Source organism: Salvelinus alpinus, chromosome 5, assembly GCF_045679555.1.
Source record: "Salvelinus alpinus chromosome 5, SLU_Salpinus.1, whole genome shotgun sequence".
In the NCBI taxonomy this organism is placed as follows: Eukaryota; Metazoa; Chordata; class Actinopteri; order Salmoniformes; family Salmonidae; genus Salvelinus; species Salvelinus alpinus.
The window spans coordinates 9,084,863-9,103,353 of NC_092090.1; the positions used below are offsets into that span (position 1 = coordinate 9,084,863).

At 45.8% G+C, this 18,491-nt stretch overlaps 1 protein-coding gene across 4 annotated transcripts; it reads left to right on the forward strand.

Annotated features, from left to right (window-relative positions):
* The first annotated feature begins 450 nt into the window (after positions 1–450).
* nqo1 (NAD(P)H dehydrogenase, quinone 1) lies at positions 451–15,264 on the forward strand. 4 transcript variants are annotated; one of them, XR_011674953.1, is made up of 7 exons: positions 451–1,173; positions 5,944–6,111; positions 6,213–6,343; positions 9,016–9,129; positions 13,496–13,597; positions 13,981–14,484; positions 14,527–15,264. XR_011674953.1 is itself a non-coding variant. In XM_071400487.1 (7 exons), exons 3-7 carry the CDS (start codon positions 6,072–6,074, stop codon positions 14,284–14,286), a joined length of 693 nt encoding a protein of 230 aa, XP_071256588.1. In that variant the 5' UTR covers positions 451–1,173; positions 4,552–4,741; positions 5,944–6,071; the 3' UTR covers positions 14,287–15,264. The 4 variants fall into 4 exon arrangements, 2 of the variants coding, with proteins under 2 accessions (XP_071256588.1, XP_071256587.1); XR_011674954.1 differs by having other exon boundaries at positions 13,981–14,450; XM_071400487.1 differs by adding an exon at positions 4,552–4,741 and having other exon boundaries at positions 13,981–15,264.
* The last annotated feature ends 3,227 nt before the right edge of the window (positions 15,265–18,491 follow it).

Below are 18,491 nucleotides of genomic sequence, written 5' to 3' on the forward strand. Positions count from 1 at the left end.
TTAATTAGCTGTTTACATAAAATAATACATACATTGAATCTATAGGTCAAAGTTGTTGATGTTCGTGGGACACCTGTGTGTCCTACTTGTAGAATGTGGGCTGTGTCGTTATTGTGTGGCTATATAAAGACAGCAAGCTCATCTTGATCCGTGGTTGAATTAGAATTACAGTCTATCAGCTGTCCCAACCTATGTCTGTCTGTCTGTCTGCATGTCTGTCTGTCTTTCCAGTGAGGGGTGACAAACGTGTGCAAGTGACATTCCAAACAGTCCGAAGACTGGTCAGATCAGTCAGTCTTGGTTTTGAGACTAGTCATAATGTCATGGCGCATTCCGCACTGGACCCCACCCAACCAAATACTGAGGCGGCACGCAGCACAATAGGTGTGTAGGCCTGAAAACACGCCACTTTGATAGGCCTGAAAACAATAGGCCTGAAAACACGCCACTTTGATACAGCTACAACCGAAAGTTGCTTTTTCGTAGCAGGTTAGAAGAATTTACGCAGCAGGTTTGGAGAAGAAACGTATCATGTTCGGAAAATTAGGTTAAGGTTAGGAAAAGAGATAGGGTTTGCGAAATTCTTTCCTAACATGCTACGAAATTCACTTCGGGCGAAGTACCATGTTTTAGGGAGTCCAGTGTTGGAACACCTTTTACATGTCAAACAGTTCCAGAGTAGGTGTGAGAGCATTTTTGACTTGCCAATGTTTCTTTACGCATCGCTAATGAAGAGCATTTAAGTCGGATAAACTCATGGTACCCATATGAATGGTCTAATACAGAGAAGAATACCACGAAACACTGTTTTCCTAAAGCCAAAAGTAGTAAACCAAACATTCTCTCCTTAACCGGTCAACTGACTGTAACATTTCCCGACTTTAAAACACGCCTGGATAGACTGGTCGGTCCCATGGCTGACGAGGCTACAGGACGTTTTTTTCTTTCTTATTTTCTTCTTTGTGTACGTGTGACTCGAGACTCTGGTGTTATGTAACCGCTCAATCCCAGTTTCAATCAAAGAATGTTTCTCACGCGAATATCGGCGGGCGGTTCCATAGTGATAAGAGCTGCGCGCTGCGGTACCGGATAAAGGCGCAGGTTTTCCCCTCGAGGTGCAGAAGAGCGAGCGCCCAGATCCAGGGAAGGACCGATCATAAACACGCGTCATGGGTAAGTCTCAATGGTGAAATATAGTATATTTACGATATCTCTGCTTTCAGGTACTTTGGTTTATATTTCATTATCCTGCTGGCTTGTTCAGCTGAATTTAAAGTTGTCATGCATTTGTCAATTAGCCAACAAGTGGTGTGATTTTGTGCTGATGCCTTAGTACTTTGTGTTGCTACACTGAGTAAGATTTATGCAAACGCTATAATGACAAAACCACTCTGTTTTTTGATTCATTAAAGCAGATTATTGTGATCAGCATTATTGAACTTGGACAGCTTTGTATAATTGTTCTGTTGTAGTTTAACAAACACAATGGATGTATGATGTATTGTCAGTCATGGAAACAGTCAAATTAATAGAAAATGAGTCAGGTATCAAATCAAATCAAATGTATTCATATAGCCCTTCTTACATCAGCTGATATCTCAAAGTGCTGTACAGAAACCCAGCCTAAAACCCCAAACAGCAAGCAATGCAGGTGTAGAAGCACGGCAGCTAGGAACAACTCCCTAGAAAGGCCAGAATCTAGGAAGAAACATAGAGAGGAACCAGGCTATGAGGGGTGGCCAGTCCTCTTCTGGCTGTGCCGGGTGGAGATTATAACAGAACATGGCCAAGATGTTCAAATGTTCAAAAATGACCAGCAGGGTCAAATAATAATAATCACAGTAGTTGTAGAGGGTGCAACAAGTCAGCACCTCAGGAGTAAATGTCAGTTGGCTTTTCATAGCCGATCATTAAGAGTATCTCTACCGCTCCTGCGGTCTCTAGAGAGTTGAAAACAGCAGGTCTGGGACAGGTAGCACGTCCGGTGAACAGGTCAGGGTTCCATAGCCACAGGCAGAACAGTTGAAACTGGAGCAGCAGCACGGCCAGGTGGACTGGGGACAGCAAGGAGTCATCATGCCAGGTAGTCCTGAGGCATGGTCCTAGGGCTCAGGTCCTCCGAGAGAGAGAGAAAGAAAGAGAGAAAGAGAGAATTAGAGAGAGCATACTTAAATTCACACAGGACACCGGATAAGACAGGAGAAGTACTCCAGATATAACAAACTGACCCTAGCCCCCCGACACATAAACTACTGCAGCATAAATACTGGAGCCTGAGACAGGAGGGGTCGGGAGACACGATACCCCCGGACAGGGCCAAACAGGAAGGATATAACCCCATCCACTTTGCCAAAGCAAAGGGATATCTTCAACCACCAATTTACCATCCTGAGACAAGGCCGAGTATAGCCCACAAAGATCTCCGGCACGGCACAACCCAAGGGGGGGCGCCAACCCAGACAGGAAGATCACGTCAGTGACTCAACCCACTAAAGTGACGCACCCCTCCTAGGGACGGCATGAAAGAGCACCAGAGGCAGAGAATCCCAGTGGAGAGAGGGGAACCGGCCAGGCAGAGACAGCAAGGGCGGTTCATTGCTCCAGAGCCTTTCCGTTCACCTTCACACTCCTGGGCCAGACTACACTCAATCATATGACCCACTGAAGAGATGAGTCTTCAGTAAAGACTTAAAAGTTGAGACCGAGTCTATGTCTCTCACATGGGTAGGCAGACCATTCCATAAAAATTGAGATCTATAGGAGAAAGCCCTGCCTCCAGCTGTTTGCTTAGAAATTCTAGGGACAATTAGGAGGCCTGCGTCTTGTGACCGTAGCGTACGTGTAGGTATGTACGGCAGGACCAAATCGGAAAGATAGGTAGGAGCAAGCCCATGTAATGCTTTGTAGGTTAGCAGTAAAACCTTAAAATCAGCCCTTGCCTTAACAGGAAGCCAGTGTAGGGAGGCTAGCACTGGAGTAATATGATCACATTTTTGGGTTCTAGTCAGGATTCTGGCAGCCGTATTTAGCACTAACTGAAGTTTACTTAGTGCATTATCCGGGTAGCCGGAAAGTAGAGCATTGCAGTAGTCTAACCTAGAAGTAACAAAAGCATGGATTAATTTTTCTGCATAATTTTTGGACAGAAAGTTTCTGATTTTTACAATGTTACGTAAATGGAAAAAAGCTGTCCTTGAAACAGTCTTGATATGTTCGTCAAAAGAGAGATCAGGTTCCAGAGTAACGCCGAGGTCCTTCACAGTTTTATTTGAGACAACTTTACAACCATCAAGATTAATTGTCAGATTCAACAGAAGATCTCTTTGTTTCTTGGGACCTAGAACAAGCATCTCTGTTTTGTCCGAGTTTAAAAGTAGAACGTTTTCAGCCATCCACTTCCTTATGTCTGAAACACAGGTTTCTAGCGAGGGCAATTTTGGGGCTTCACCATGTTTCATTGAAATGTACAGCTGTGTGTCGTCCGCATAGCAGTGAAAGTTAACATTATGCTTTCGAATGACATCCCCAAGAGGTAAAATATATAGTGAAAACAATATTGGTCCTAAAACAGAACCTTGAGGAACACCGGAATTTACAGTTGATTTGTCAGAGGACAAACCATTCACAGAGACAAACTGATATCTTTCCGACAGATAAGATCTAAACCAGGCCAGAACTTGTCCGTGTAGACCAATTTGGGTTTCCAATCTCTCCAAAAGAATGTGGTGATCGATGGTATCAAAGGCAGCACTAAGGTCTAGGAGCACTAGGCCAGATGCAGAGCCTCTGTCTGACGCCATTAAAAGGTCATTTACCACCTTCACAAGTGCAGTCTCAGTGCTATGATGGGGTCTAAAACCAGACTGAAGCATTTCGTATACATTGTTTGTATTGAGGAAGGCAGTGAGTTGCTGCACAACAGCTTTTTCTAACATTTTGGAGAGGAATGGAAGATTCGATATAGGCCGATAGTTTTTAATATTTTCTGGGTCAAGATTTGGCTTTTTCAAGAGAGACTTTATTACTGCCCTTTTTAGTGAGTTTGGTACACATCCGGTGGATAGGGAGCCGTTTATTATGTTCAACATAGGAGGGCCGAGCACAGGAAGCAGCTCTTTAAGTAGTTTAGTTGGAATAGGGTCCAGTATGCAGCTTGAAGGTTTAGAGGCCATGATTATTTTCATCACTGTGTCAAGAGATATAGTACTAAAACACTTGAGTGTCTCTCTTGATCCTAGGTCCTGGCAGAGTTGTGCCAAAGTAAAAGTGAAATGTCACCCGGTAAAATACTACTTGAAAAAGTCTGAAAAGTATTTGGTTTTAAATATACTTAAGTATCAAAAGTAAAAAATAATTGCTAAAAAAATAAATAATAATACTTTAAGTATCAAAAGTAAATGTACTTGCTAAAAAAAAACAAATAATACTTATTAAGTATCAAAAGTAAATGTAATTGCTAAAAAAATAAATAATAATACTTATTAAGTATCAAAAGTAAAAGTATAAATCATTTCAAACATCCTCCTATTTTCTTGTTGTTTTTATTTACAGATGGCCAGGGGCTCCAAGGCTCTGTAGCAGGAGGATGTTGTGGAGCCTCCTGGCCAGCCTACAGGCAGTGTTGTTGTATGGGTGCGTGCTGGTGGCAGGGAAGTCAGACACAGGAGATCCAACTTGCTATAAAACTAAGCAGTTTAATAAGTGCTCAAAACGCCGAAAATATACAAAATAATACAAATAGGTACAAAACCGTCGCACACCAGAACATATCTTGCACACAGCTAACAAACAAACAATCACCGACAAGGACAATGAGAGGGAACAGAGGGTTAAATACACAACATGTAATGAATGGGATTTGGAAACAGGTGTGATACAAGACAAGACAAAACCAATGGAAAATGAAAAGAGGATCAGCGATGGCTAGAAGGTCGACGACTTCGAACGCCGCCCGAACAAGTAGAGGGACCGACTTCGGAGGAAGTCGTGACAGCTGTGTGTGAAATAGGATATTGTTTTTGTTCCCTCCCCCCCAAACGGCAGACTTACCAGACATGTTTTCCCTTCACGATTCTCTCTGAGAGGATGTGATGACTGACTGCTGTACACAGCTACAGAACATTAGGAATGTACAAGCCGGCTACTGCTCATTGAGACGAAAGGGGAAATTGTCATTGCCGCAAAACAAACCTAGAACGTGTTCATGACGTTTCCTGTTATCCTGGGTAATAGCCCACTAATACAGACTGAGGCCCAAATCACCCTGATTCAACTCCCTGAGGGTTTGATGATTCGTTGACATGTTGAATCAGGGAAGTTTGTCCGGGGCTACGACAACAATGTATACTGTTGGGAGGACTGGAGCTGGGAAACACTGCCCTATATAGTACACCACCCTATTGGACACTGGTCAAAAGTAGTGCACTATAAAGGGAATAGGGTGCCATGTGGAACACAGACACAGTCATAACCCAGTAATGACATACATTCTTGGAAAAAAAGGTGCTTTTTCAGCTGTTCTCATAGAAGAACCGTTTTGAATAACCTCTCTTGGGTTCCAGGTAGAACTCTTTTTGGTCCCAGGTAGAACTCTTTTGGGTTCCAGGTAGAACCCTTTTGGGTTCCAGGTAGAACTCTTTTTGGTTCCGGGTAGAACTCTTTTTGGTTCCAGGTAGAACCCTTTTTGGTTCCAGGTGGAAGTCTTTTGGGTTCCAAAAGGGTTCTACCTGTAACCAAAAAAGGGTTCTCCTATGGCGACAGCCACAGAACCCTTTTGGAACGCTTTTTATTCTAAGAGTGAGTAAGAACCAGATAATAACACATTCATAATGAAATGTAACTTGATGTGTAGTTTTGTTTTAGGGGAACAATTATGACTGATCCATCCACCACCTTATCATGTGTGTGTGTGTGTGTGTGTGTGTGTGTGTGTGTGTGTACCAGCTCAGAAGACAGTGCTGATTGTGTACGCCCATCAGAGTGGGGGGTCCTTTAACTCGGCAGCGAAGGATGTTGCCGTGGAAGCCCTCAGACAGCAGGGCTACAAGGTTGTTGTGTCTGACCTCTACGCCATGAACTTCAGAGCCTCCGCCACAATGGAGGATATCACAGGTACACACACACACACACACACGCCAACACACACACACACACACAGGTGCCAACAAACTACACACACGCTTGACGTTGCTGCTGTTCTGTCCCTTTGTCAGGTGAGGTGAGGAACCCAGAGCAGTTCAAGTATGGAGAGGAGACCATGCAAGCCTGGAAGGAGGGTCGACTCAGTGATGACATCATAGCTGAGCAGCGGAAAGTGGAGGCGGCGGAGCTCGTCATCTTCCAGGTCAGAGGTCACACACTCCTCTCTCTCTCCTTCCCCTCACATTTCTTTCTGTCTCTCTCCCCTTCCCCACTCTCTCTCTTTCTGTCATACTCCACTCCCCCCTCTCTCTCTTTCTGTCTCACTCCCCTTCCCCCCTCTCTCTCTTTCTGTCTCACTCCCCTTCCCCCCACCTCTCTTTCTGTCTCACTCCCCTTCCCCCCTCTCTCTCTTTCTGTCTCACTCCCCTCCCCCCTCTCTCTCTTTCTGTCTCACTCCCCTCCCCCCTCTCTCTCTTTTTGTCTCACTCCCCTTCCCCCCTCTCTCTCTTTCTGTCTCACTCCCATTCCCCCCTCTCTCTCTTTCTGTCTCACTCCCCTTCCCCCCCTCTCTCTTTCTGTCTCACTCCCCTTCCACCCTCTCTCTCTTTCTGTCTCACTCCCCTTCCACCCTCTCTCTCTTTCTGTCTCACTCCCCTTCCACCCTCTCTCTCTTTCTGTCTCACTCCCCTTCCACCCTCTCTCTCTTTCTGTCTCACTCCCCTTCCCCCCTCTCTCTCTTTCTGTCTCACTCCCATTCCCCCCTCTCTCTCTTTCTGTCTCACTCCCATTCCCCCCTCTCTCTCTTTCTGTCTCACTCCCCTTCCCCCCTCTCTCTCTTTCTGTCTCACTCCCCTTCCCCCCTCTCTCTCTTTCTGTCTCACTCCCCTTCCCCCCTCTCTCTTTCTGTCTCACTCCCCTTCCCCCCTCTCTCTTTCTGTCTCACTCCCCTTCCCCCCTCTCTCTCTTTCTGTCTCACTCCCCTTCCCCCCCTCTCTCTTTCTGTCTCACTCCCCTTCCCCCCCTCTCTCTTTCTGTCTCACTCCCCTTCCCCGCACCTCTCTTTCTGTCTCTCTCCCCTTCCCCCCACCTCTCTTTCTGTCTCACTCCCCTTCCCCACACCTCTCTTTCTGTCTCTCTCCCCTTCCCCCCACTCTCTCTTTCTGTCTCACTCCCCTTCCCCACTCTCTCTCTTTCTGTCTCTCTCCCCTTCCCCCCACCTCTCTTTCTGTCTCTCTCCCCTTCCCCCCACCTCTCTTTCTGTCTCTCTCCCCTTCCCCGCACCTCTCTTTCTGTCTCTCTCCCCTTCCCCCTACTCTCTCTTTCTGTCTCACTCCCCTTCCCCACTCTCTCTCTTTCTGTCTCTCTCCCCTTCCCCCCACCTCTCTTTCTGTCTCACTCCCCTTCCCCTCTCTCTCTCTTTCTGTCTAAATCCCCCCCCACCTCTCTTTCTGTCTCTCTCCCCTTCCCCGCACCTCTTTTTCTGTCTCTCTCCCCTTCCCCCCACCTCTCTTTCTGTCTCTCTCCCCTTCCCCCCACCTCTCTTTCTGTCTCTCTCCCCTTCCCCGCACCTCTCTTTCTGTCTCTCTCCCCTTCCCCCCACCTCTCTTTCTGTCTCTCTCCCCTTCCCCCCACCTCTCTTTCTGTCTCTCTCCCCTTCCCCCCTCTCTCTCTTTCTGTCTCACTCCCCTTCCCCACTCTCTCTCTTTCTGTCTCACTCCCCTTCCCCACTCTCTCTCTTTCTGTCTCACTCCCCTTCCCCCCTCTCTCTCTTTCTGTCTCACTCCCCTTCCCCCCCCTCTCTCTTTCTGTCTCACTCCCCTTCCCCTTCCCCCCTCTCTCTCTTTCTGTCTCACTCCCCTTCCCCCCTCTCTCTCTTTCTGTCTCTCTCCCCTTCCCCCCACCTCTCTTTCTGTCTCTCTCCCCTTCCCCCCACCTCTCTTTCTGTCTCTCTCCCCTTCCCCCTCTCTCTCTCTTTCTGTCTCTCTCCCCTTCCCCCCTCTCTCTCTCTTTCTGTCTCACTCCCCTTCCCCCCTCTCTCTCTCTTTCTGTCTCACTCCCCTTCCCCCCTCTCTCTCTCTTTCTGTCTCACTCCCCTTCCCCCCTCTCTCTCTCTTTCTGTCTCACTCCCCTTCCCCCCTCTCTCTCTCTTTCTGTCTCACTCCCCTTCCACCCTCTCTCTCTCTTTCTGTCTCACTCCCCTTCCACCCTCTCTCTCTCTTTCTGTCTCACTCCCCTTCCACCCTCTCTCTCTCTTTCTGTCTCACTCCCCTTCCACCCTCTCTCTCTCTTTCTGTCTCACTCCCCTTCCACCCTCTCTCTCTCTTTCTGTCTCACTCCCCTTCCACCCTCTCTCTCTTTCTGTCTCACTCCCCTTCCACCCTCTCTCTCTCTTTCTGTCTCACTCCCCTTCCACCCTCTCTCTCTCTTTCTGTCTCACTCCCCTTCCACCCTCTCTCTCTCTTTCTGTCTCACTCCCCTTCCACCCTCTCTCTCTCTTTCTGTCTCACTCCCCTTCCACCCTCTCTCTCTTTCTGTCTAAATCCCCCCCCACCTCTTTTTCTGTCTCACTCCCCTTCCCCCCACCTCTCTTTCTGTCTCACTCCCCTTCCCCTTCCCCCCTCTCTCTCTTTCTGTCTCACCTCCCCTCCCCCACCTCTCTTTCTGTCTCACTCCCCTTCCCCTTCCCCCCTCTCTCTCTTTCTGTCTCACCTCCCCTTCCCCCACCTCTCTTTCTGTCTTTCTTCTTCTTTGCCTTGCTGCGTTTAAATTCTCCACCTTTCTCCCCAAAGTATTTAAGCCTACACTCCCCATCATAGTTTAAAAATCATTGGATTGGTGTAGATGAAGTGTCAACCATATCTCTCTCCCCATCAGTTCCCTATGTACTGGTTCAGCGTTCCAGCCATCATGAAGGGCTGGATAGACAGAGTCCTGAGTCAAGGCTTTGCCTTCTCGCTGCAGAAGATGTACAGCAATGGAATATTCAAGGTTTGACCTTTTGACCCTTCTGTTCATGTCTTTAGTTCCAGTAGACTAGCATAAACTAGCGCTAACTGGGCTAGTCATTGTCTAAATGTCTAAATGACAGGTAGAAACACATTCATAACCATAAAGGGGTAACTAGCCCCCAACACACTCAACCAACATCTTATTACTTTACTACTTTACAAAAAAATTATCTAGATTTTCTCTCTAAACAAGTGGATTTTTTAAGGCTTTTCTATATATATATATATATAAACAAATAGAGATCTAACTTCATTGGAATATATTTACAACTTTTTCAACATTTAAAAAAATTAGATCAATTTACCACAATCGTTTTGTTGAATTATCTCAAAATTGTGATGAAATAGAGGCCATTTTTTTGGTTCAGCAAGAACAGTGACAGCCAGGGAAAGTGTTGCGAAAATAAAACGGTGACATCTTGTGGTCTTTATGTGAATTACAGCTAGTTACCCCCTACTATCCTACCAATTTAAAATAGCCGTAATGTAGGGGGTCCACCACTCTGCCCAAAGTGGGTAAAAACGCGCGTTGGTGATGAAATGTAACTTCCATATGCTATAAAATACATTTTACTAAGACAAATATGATTCTTCATGTTCTGAATAGTTAATCAAAGCGGAATGAAGTCGGGACCTGCATTGAATAGCAATGGACAGTTGGCATTCAGTTCCTGATTCCGTTTTGTTCACGTTTATTTGCCGCTAGTTTGCGTAACTGCGTGACAGTAGGAGGTTCTAGATTGCACAGACTGAAAGTGCGCCAGCATGAATGAGCACGATGCATTCCAAATTGGCAAATTAGGATTTGTAAAGTCATGTAAATTAGTTGCATAATTTTTTATAAAACTTTTAAATATTATTAATACATTTAAAAATCTACATATCAGCTATTATAGGAATGACCCTTCGGTGCGTGTCTGTGTGTGCCAGTGCGAACGCGACATTTCAGCAGCAGGTATAAAATAATAACAGACAACAAACTACCTAGATAACTGATACAATTTATCCTTTGAACTGGCTATCTCACTAGTTAACTAGAGCTAACGAAGCATGAATGGTGTTGTAGCTTTTCCACCGGGACTGTAGACAGCCTAAATAAATCTGCACCGTTGGAAAGCTGGTAAACAGTAGCCATGTAAATTGAGACAACATTAAAACTCTTCTAAGAATAGCCTAATGAGAAATAACTTGCTGTGCATAGATCTCCCCGGAAATATGAATAGTAGAGCCTAGTATATAAACACGTCTAGACACCTTGCTTTGAGGTAGCCAACCTTATCCATTTGATCCCTGATTCATTGAATGAGGGAATCATTTTATAAAGACAAAAGTATTTCCTTGTAATGTTGCAATATTTAACGTATATTTAACCATCCTCCAGGATAGCTACTGGGTGTGCAGGCTTTTGTTCCAGCCCTGGTCTAACCACATTGTAGCCTTAACAACAGCTGCTCAACAGGACCTTCATAAGTAGACTTGGGTGTTTCAGGGCTGGATCAGAAGCCTGCATGATGGACACCCAGGAGCTCTCTAGATGACAACATGTGACTAGTGCAGTTTCTACTTTGTGGGGGGTTAAGTGCCTTGATAAAAGGGCACAGTGACAGGAGATGGTAGGCCTATGGGATCAGACACAGAAGCCTTCCAGTGTCAATAATGCTTACTTTTTTCATGTAGTCTAAATAATAGCCATGAAATGTGGTTAAGTCATGGAGAAGTCATGGAAAAGGTGAATAAACCCTTCACAGTGAATAATCAGGTCTCTTGATCATAACGTCATTTGTACATTTCGGTGAATATAGTCTAATGGAAAAAAGACAGCTGCTGCACTTCTTTCATCCCGAGTCAAGCATTGATTAACATTTATATTTTTTTTTAAGTCTGATTTCGTAACCTAATACATCCCATAATAAGCACCGGGCTCTGTTGACAGAGCGGTGGCTGGTTTCTTGCAGTGACGTTTGAGGATTTTACATGTTGTTTCCGTGGATCACAAGAAGCCAAATGGACACAAACTAAATTAAATGTAAAAGATAACGAGTTAAATGCTGAGTCTCTCAGTTATCCTTAATTATCTTACAGCGTCCAGTCTAGCTGATGTAATGCTATTCTCTAACAGCGTCCAGTCTAGCCGACACAATGCTATTCTCTAACAGCGTCCAGTCTAGCCGACACAATGCTATTCTCTAACAGCGTCCAGTCTAGCTGACGTAATGCTATTCTCTAACAGCGTCCAGTCTAGCTGACGCAATGCTATTCTCTAACATCGTCCAGTCTAGCTGACGTAATGCTATTCTCTAACAGCGTCCAGTCTAGCTGACGTAATGCTATTCTCTAACATCGTCCAGTCTAGCTGACGTAATGCTATTCTCTAACATCGTCCAGTCTAGCTGACGTAATGCTATTCTCTAACATCGTCCAGTCTAGCTGACGTAATGCTATTCTCTAACAGCGTCCAGTCTAGCTGACGTAATGCTATTCTCTAACATCGTCCAGTCTAGCCGACGTAATGCTATTCTCTAACAGCGTCCAGTCTAGCTGACGTAATGCTATTCTCTAACAGCGTCCAGTCTAGCTGACGTAATGCTATTCTCTAACATCGTCCAGTCTAGCTGACGTAATGCTATTCTCTAACATCGTCCAGTCTAGCTGACGTAATGCTATTCTCTAACATCGTCCAGTCTAGCTGACGTAATGCTATTCTCTAACATCGTCCAGTCTAGCTGACGTAATGCTATTCTCTAACATCGTCCAGTCTAGCTGACGTAATGCTATTCTCTAACAGCGTCCAGTCTAGCTGACGTAATGCTATTCTCTAACAGCGTCCAGTCTAGCTGACGTAATGCTATTCTCTAACAGCGTCCAGTCTAGCTGACGTAATGCTATTCTCTAACATCGTCCAGTTTAGCTGACGTAATGCTATTCTCTAACATCGTCCAGTCTAGCTGACGTAATGCTATTCTCTAACAGCGTCCAGTCTAGCTGACGTAATGCTATTCTCTAACATCGTCCAGTCTAGCTGACGTAATGCTATTCTCTAACATCGTCCAGTCTAGCTGACGTAATGCTATTCTCTAACATCGTCCAGTCTAGCTGACGTAATGCTATTCTCTAACATCGTCCAGTCTAGCTGACGTAATGCTATTCTCTAACATCGTCCAGTCTAGCTGACGTAATGCTATTCTCTAACATCGTCCAGTCTAGCTGACGTAATGCTATTCTCTAACAGCGTCCAGTCTAGCTGACGTAATGCTATTCTCTAACATCGTCCAGTCTAGCTGACGTAATGCTATTCTCTAACAGCGTCCAGTCTAGCTGACGTAATGCTATTCTCTAACAGCGTCCAGTCTAGCTGACGTAATGCTATTCTCTAACATCGTCCAGTCTAGCTGACGTAATGCTATTCTCTAACAGCGTCCAGTCTAGCTGACGTAATGCTATTCTCTAACAGCGTCCAGTCTAGCTGACGTAATGCTATTCTCTAACAGCGTCCAGTCTAGCTGACGTAATGCTATTCTCTAACATCGTCCAGTCTAGCTGACGTAATGCTATTCTCTTACAGCGTCCAGTCTAGCTGACGTAATGCTATTCTCTTACAGCGTCCAGTCTAGCTGACGTAATGCTATTCTCTAACATCGTCCAGTCTAGCTGACGTAATGCTATTCTCTAACATCGTCCAGTCTAGCTGACGTAATGCTATTCTCTAACAGCGTCCAGTCTAGCTGACGTAATGCTATTCTCTAACATCGTCCAGTCTAGCTGACGTAATGCTACTCTCTAACAGTGTCCAGTCTAGCTGACGCATTGCTATTCTCTAACAGCGTCCAGTCTAGCTGACGTAATGCTACTCTCTAACAGTGTCCAGTCTAGCTGACGTAATGCTATTCTCTAACATCGTCCAGTCTAGCTGACGTAATGCTACTCTCTAACAGTGTCCAGTCTAGCTGATGTAATGCTATTCTCTAACAGCGTCCAGTCTAGCTGACGTAATGCTATTCTCTAACAGCGTCCAGTCTAGCTGACGTAATGCTACTCTTTAACATCGTCCAGTCTAGCTGACGTAATGCTACTCAAACACATTTTGAAAGGATGATGATAGAGACATGAGGTTTGGACCATTGGTTTTTGTTTGAGCAGTACCTACACAATTAATATAGTATTGTACCCATTGGTCAAATGATTTTGTTTGGACACCCTACATAATATCTACCTTATGAAATGACACACTGCTCTCATTCAGTTCAGGCCACATTGCTTCTAGGTTCAGGGTCATTTGTGTTTTGGAGGAATGAATAGGGCCTATGTTTTTTTTGGAGTTAAACTTCAGGTTCTTTGTCATTTTACAGGACAAGAAAGCCATGTTGTCGTTCAGCACTGGATCTATGCAGACTATGTTCCGCCCCGACGGCCTCAACGGAGACATTAACGTCACACTGTGGCCCCTACAGGTAACCCAGGAAGACAGACATTAACGTCACACTGTGGCCCCTACAGGTAACCCAGGAAGACAGTCAGGGGGGAAGAGTTAAACAAATATTTCACTGTATTTGCTTCTCATGGATTTAGAAGGTAATCAAGTGGTGTTGGGGAGACTTGTGTGTCTCAAAAGGAGTTTCCTCATACATTTTGATGCTTCAACGTTACCTCCAAATACCAAGTATTTCCAATGTGTTTCATTTCGTTGTGGGTTTGCATTTGTTGGGTCTATTCCATTGGTTCCATTGTAGCATATTGTGCAAACTAAACCAAGCGCAGATCAAGTATTCACTCTATGTATTTGACCGTCTCCTCACTCCTCTCCTCTCTCCTCCACGTCCCTCCATCCTTCCAGAACGGCGTGCTTCACTTCTGTGGGTTCCAGGTGCTAGCCCCCCAGGTGTTCTGGTGTCCGGGACACAGCCCCCCCGCGACACGGACAGCCATGCTGGATGGCTGGAGGGCCAGGCTGAAGACCCTGCTGGTCGAGCGACCCCTGACCTTTGCCCCCTGCGAGATGTTTGACCTGACCTTCCCCGGAGGCTTCGTGCTGCGGCCGGAGGTCAGGGAGGAGCAGAGCACCCGCCCCCACGGCATCACCACCGGACACCACCTGGGGAAACCACTCCCCCCTGACAACCAGCTGAAGACTGAAGGCTGATAACCCCCTCCCCCCTGACAACCAGCTGAAGGCTGATAACCCCTCCCCCCTGACAACCAGCTGAAGGCTGATAACCCCTCCCCCCTGACAACCAGCTGAAGGCTGATAACCCCTCCCCCCTGACAACCAGCTGAAGGCTGATAACCCCTCCCCCCTGACAACCAGCTGAAGGCTGATAACCCCTCCCCCTGACAACCAGCTGAAGGCTGATAACCCCTCCCCCCTGACAACCAGCTGAAGGCTGAAGGCTGATAACCCTTGGATAATTATTTATCCAATAGAACCCAGAGAGTGTTCTTCAGTGGAAGCTTCTCTAACATTAAATATGTAAAGTGCGGTGTCCCTCAGGGCAGTTGCCTTGGGCTGTTACTCTCCTCTATTTTTACAAATGATTTGCCACTGGTCTTACACAAAGCTAGAATGACTACGTATGCAGATGATTCCACACTTGACACATTAGTATTAGGTGATTAATATTAAAAACATTCTCTAAGACCTAAACCTCAGCTGGTTGTTGTGTATAAAGGGTGTGACCATTGAGCAAGTTGAGGAAGCTAAATTCCTAGTTATAAACTGGGTGGTTCGAGCCCTGAATGCTGATTGGCTGACAGCCGTGGTATACCACGGGTATAACAAAACATTTATTTGGACTCCTCTAATTACGTTGGTAACCAGTTTATAATAGCAATAAGGCACCTCGGGGGGTTTGTGGTAAATGACCAATATACCACGGCTAAAGGCTGTATCCAGGATCTCCGCATTGCGTCGTGCTTAAGAACAGCCCTTAGCCGTCGTAAATTGGCCATAAACCACATCCCCCCTCGTGCCTTATTGCTTAAGTATAACATTGGATGGTCAGTTATTATGCTCAAGGCAAATTGACAGAGTTGTTGTGAAGATGGGGAGAGGTATGTTTGTTATAAAAAGATGTTCTGCTTTCTGAAACATCAATAAACTGCACTAGTTGTTCAGACTCTGGTCTTGTCTCCTGTTGATTACTGTCCGATAATACGGTCAGCTGCAGCAAAGGAAGATCTAGCCAAGATACCCTCTTGAAGGTGCTATCTAGAAACCTAAAACCATTTAGAACCATAGGAGAACCCTTTGAATAACGCTTGTTGGTTCCAGGTAGAAACCCTTTTGGTTCCAATAAGAACCTTTTCACAAAATGGTTTTCATGATAAATATTCCTGTAAGGAAAATAATCAAATAAACTCAGCAGAGACACCCCATACATACCCCACAAGACATGCCACCAGGGGTCTCTTCACAGTCCCCAAGTCCAAAACTAATTCAAGGAAATACACGGTTTTATACAGAGCCATGATTGTATGGAACTCCCGTCCCTTTAAAAAACGGATTAAAAAAACAACTCATGGAAGGAGAACACATAAACATCATTTTTTAGTTGTATTGTTGTATAATTTTTTGGTTGCATTGTTTGAATATTGTTTACATTTGTGTAACTTTCCTTGTGTATCAGTGTTTTGTTACTTGTCATGTTTTGTGTATCTTGTGGACCCCAGGAAGAGTAGCTGCTGCTTCTGCAAAAACTAATGGGGATCCTAATAACCAAACAAACCCCTCCTCCCTGACAACCAGATAAAGGCTGATAACCCCTCCCCCTGACAACCAGCTAAAGGCGGATAACCCCTCCCCCTGACAACCAGATAAAGGCTGATAACCCCTCCCCCTGACAACCAGCTAAAGGCTGATAACCCCTCCCCCTGACAACCAGATAAAGGCTGATAACCCCTCCCCCTGACAACCAGCTAAAGGCTGATGACCCCTCCTCCCTGACAACCAGATAAAGGCTGATAACCCCTCCTCCCTGACAACCAGCTAAAGGCTGATAACCCCTCCTCCCTGACAACCAGCTAAAGGCTGATAACCCCTCCCCCTGACAACCAGCTAAAGGCTGATAACCCCTCCCCCTGACAACCAGCTAAAGGCTGATAACCCCTCCTCCCTGACAACCAGATAAAGGCTGATAACCCCTCCTCCCTGACAACCAGCTAAAGGCTGATAACACCTCCCCCTGACAACCAGCTAAAGGCTGATAACCCCTCCCCCTGACAACCAGCTAAAGGCTGATAACCCCTCCTCCCTGACAACCAGCTAAAGGCTGATAACCCCTCCCCCTGACAACCAGCTAAAGGCTGATAACCCCTCCTCCCTGACAACCAGCTAAAGGCTGATAACCCCTCCCCCTGACAACCAGCTAAAGGCTGATGACCCCTCCTCCCTGACAACCAGATAAAGGCTGATAACCCCTCCTCCCTGACAACCAGCTAAAGGCTGATAACCCCTCCTCCCTGACAACCAGCTAAAGGCTGATAACCCCTCCCCCTGACAACCAGCTAAAGGCTGATAACCCCTCCCCCTGACAACCAGCTAAAGGCTGATAACCCCTCCTCCCTGACAACCAGATAAAGGCTGATAACCCCTCCTCCCTGACAACCAGCTAAAGGCTGATAACACCTCCACCTGACAACCAGCTAAAGGCTGATAACCCCTCCCCCTGACAACCAGCTAAAGGCTGATAACCCCTCCTCCCTGACAACCAGCTAAAGGCTGATAACCCCTCCCCCTGACAACCAGCTAAAGGCTGATAACCCCTCCCCCTGACAACTAGCTAAAGGCTGATAACCCCTCCCCCTGACAACCAGATAAAGGCTGATAACCCCTCCCCCTGACAACTAGCTAAAGGTTGATAACCCCTCCTCCCTGACAACCAGATAAAGGCTGATAACCCCTCCCCCTGACAACCAGCTAAAGGCTGATAAACCCTCCCCCTGACAACCAGCTAAAGGCTGATAACCCCTCCCCCTGACAACCAGCTGAAAGCTGATAACCCCTCCCTCTGATAACCAGCTGAAGGCTGATAACCCCTCCCTCTGATAACCAGCTGAAGGCTGATAACCCCTCCCTCTGATAACCAGCTGAAGGCTGATAACCCCTCCCTCTGATAACCAGCTGAAGGCTGAGGATAATAAAGGGGAAACTGTTTGACATCAACAAAACCAGGGTTGTAAAATTCTAGTAACTTTACCCAAATTCCCAGTTTTTCCAGAACTCCTGATTGGTTGATAATGGGGTTGCCATTTGACATCAACACAACGTACATATCACAGGAGACTGCTGCTCGTGAAAATGACCGCACTGGAGCAAACGGAACGGCATCAAACACCTGGAAACCATGGAAACCATGTGTTAGATGTATTTGGTACCATTCCATAGATTCCGCTCCAGTCATTACCACGAGCCAATCCTCCCCAATTAAGGTGTCACCAACCTCCTGTGGTACATACACCGTTCTGATAACCTCGTAGAACCAACCTGATCTCAGGGCTTCCTTCAGATGAAACAGAATGGTGAGCTATCGCATGATCAGGCTAGTTCCCGAGAATACAGTTTGGATTATATCAAAGTGCAAAATTCTGGAAACTTTCCCCATAAAATGCTGAAGTTTCACAGAAATCCCAGTTGGAAGATTCTGGGAATCAGGACGGAAAAGTAGGAAGTCCGACCTGGACTTCTGGAAAACCTGGTGACAGCAAATGTTACAGCGGCTGGCAAGTCAACTACACACACTATACTGTAAAGTTACTGTATAATAATAATAATAGATTACTGTATTGTGTTGTATTATCCTCATTCTGTATCACTATGTACTAAAGCACTGCTGATATCTGCATATCTGTATATGTTATACAACCATTACTATAGTACATACTTATAATAAAACAATTAGTGACAAATAATAGAGCTGTGTTATGACCTTTACGTGACCTTCACATTCCAATCAGAGCAGGGATTAAACTGCTTCAAAACGTCCCGCTACAGATTCTCTGTTGCCAGAATAAAGGAAAGTCCATGTGCTATTACTGAAGCCCACTTTAAAGGCCCAGAATAGGAGTGGGTCCACTGGGATCCTATTTCAATCCCTCTATATGTGATTCCACATGTCATTCTCTAGTGGGATGCCACCCAAACAACACATCTATGATATTCCTATGTGAATCAATGCCATACTCTATCCCATGAAAGGGGGAGGAAGTAGAGAGGATGTATGGAGAATATAATTGGAGTTTCTAGGACAAATCACTTGCTCGTCAGCTCAGGCATCTGTCATAAACTAGACCAGACTGTCATGTTTTTTAAAAGATAGTGCTATCCGGGATCTTTGGGACGTCCACACCCTA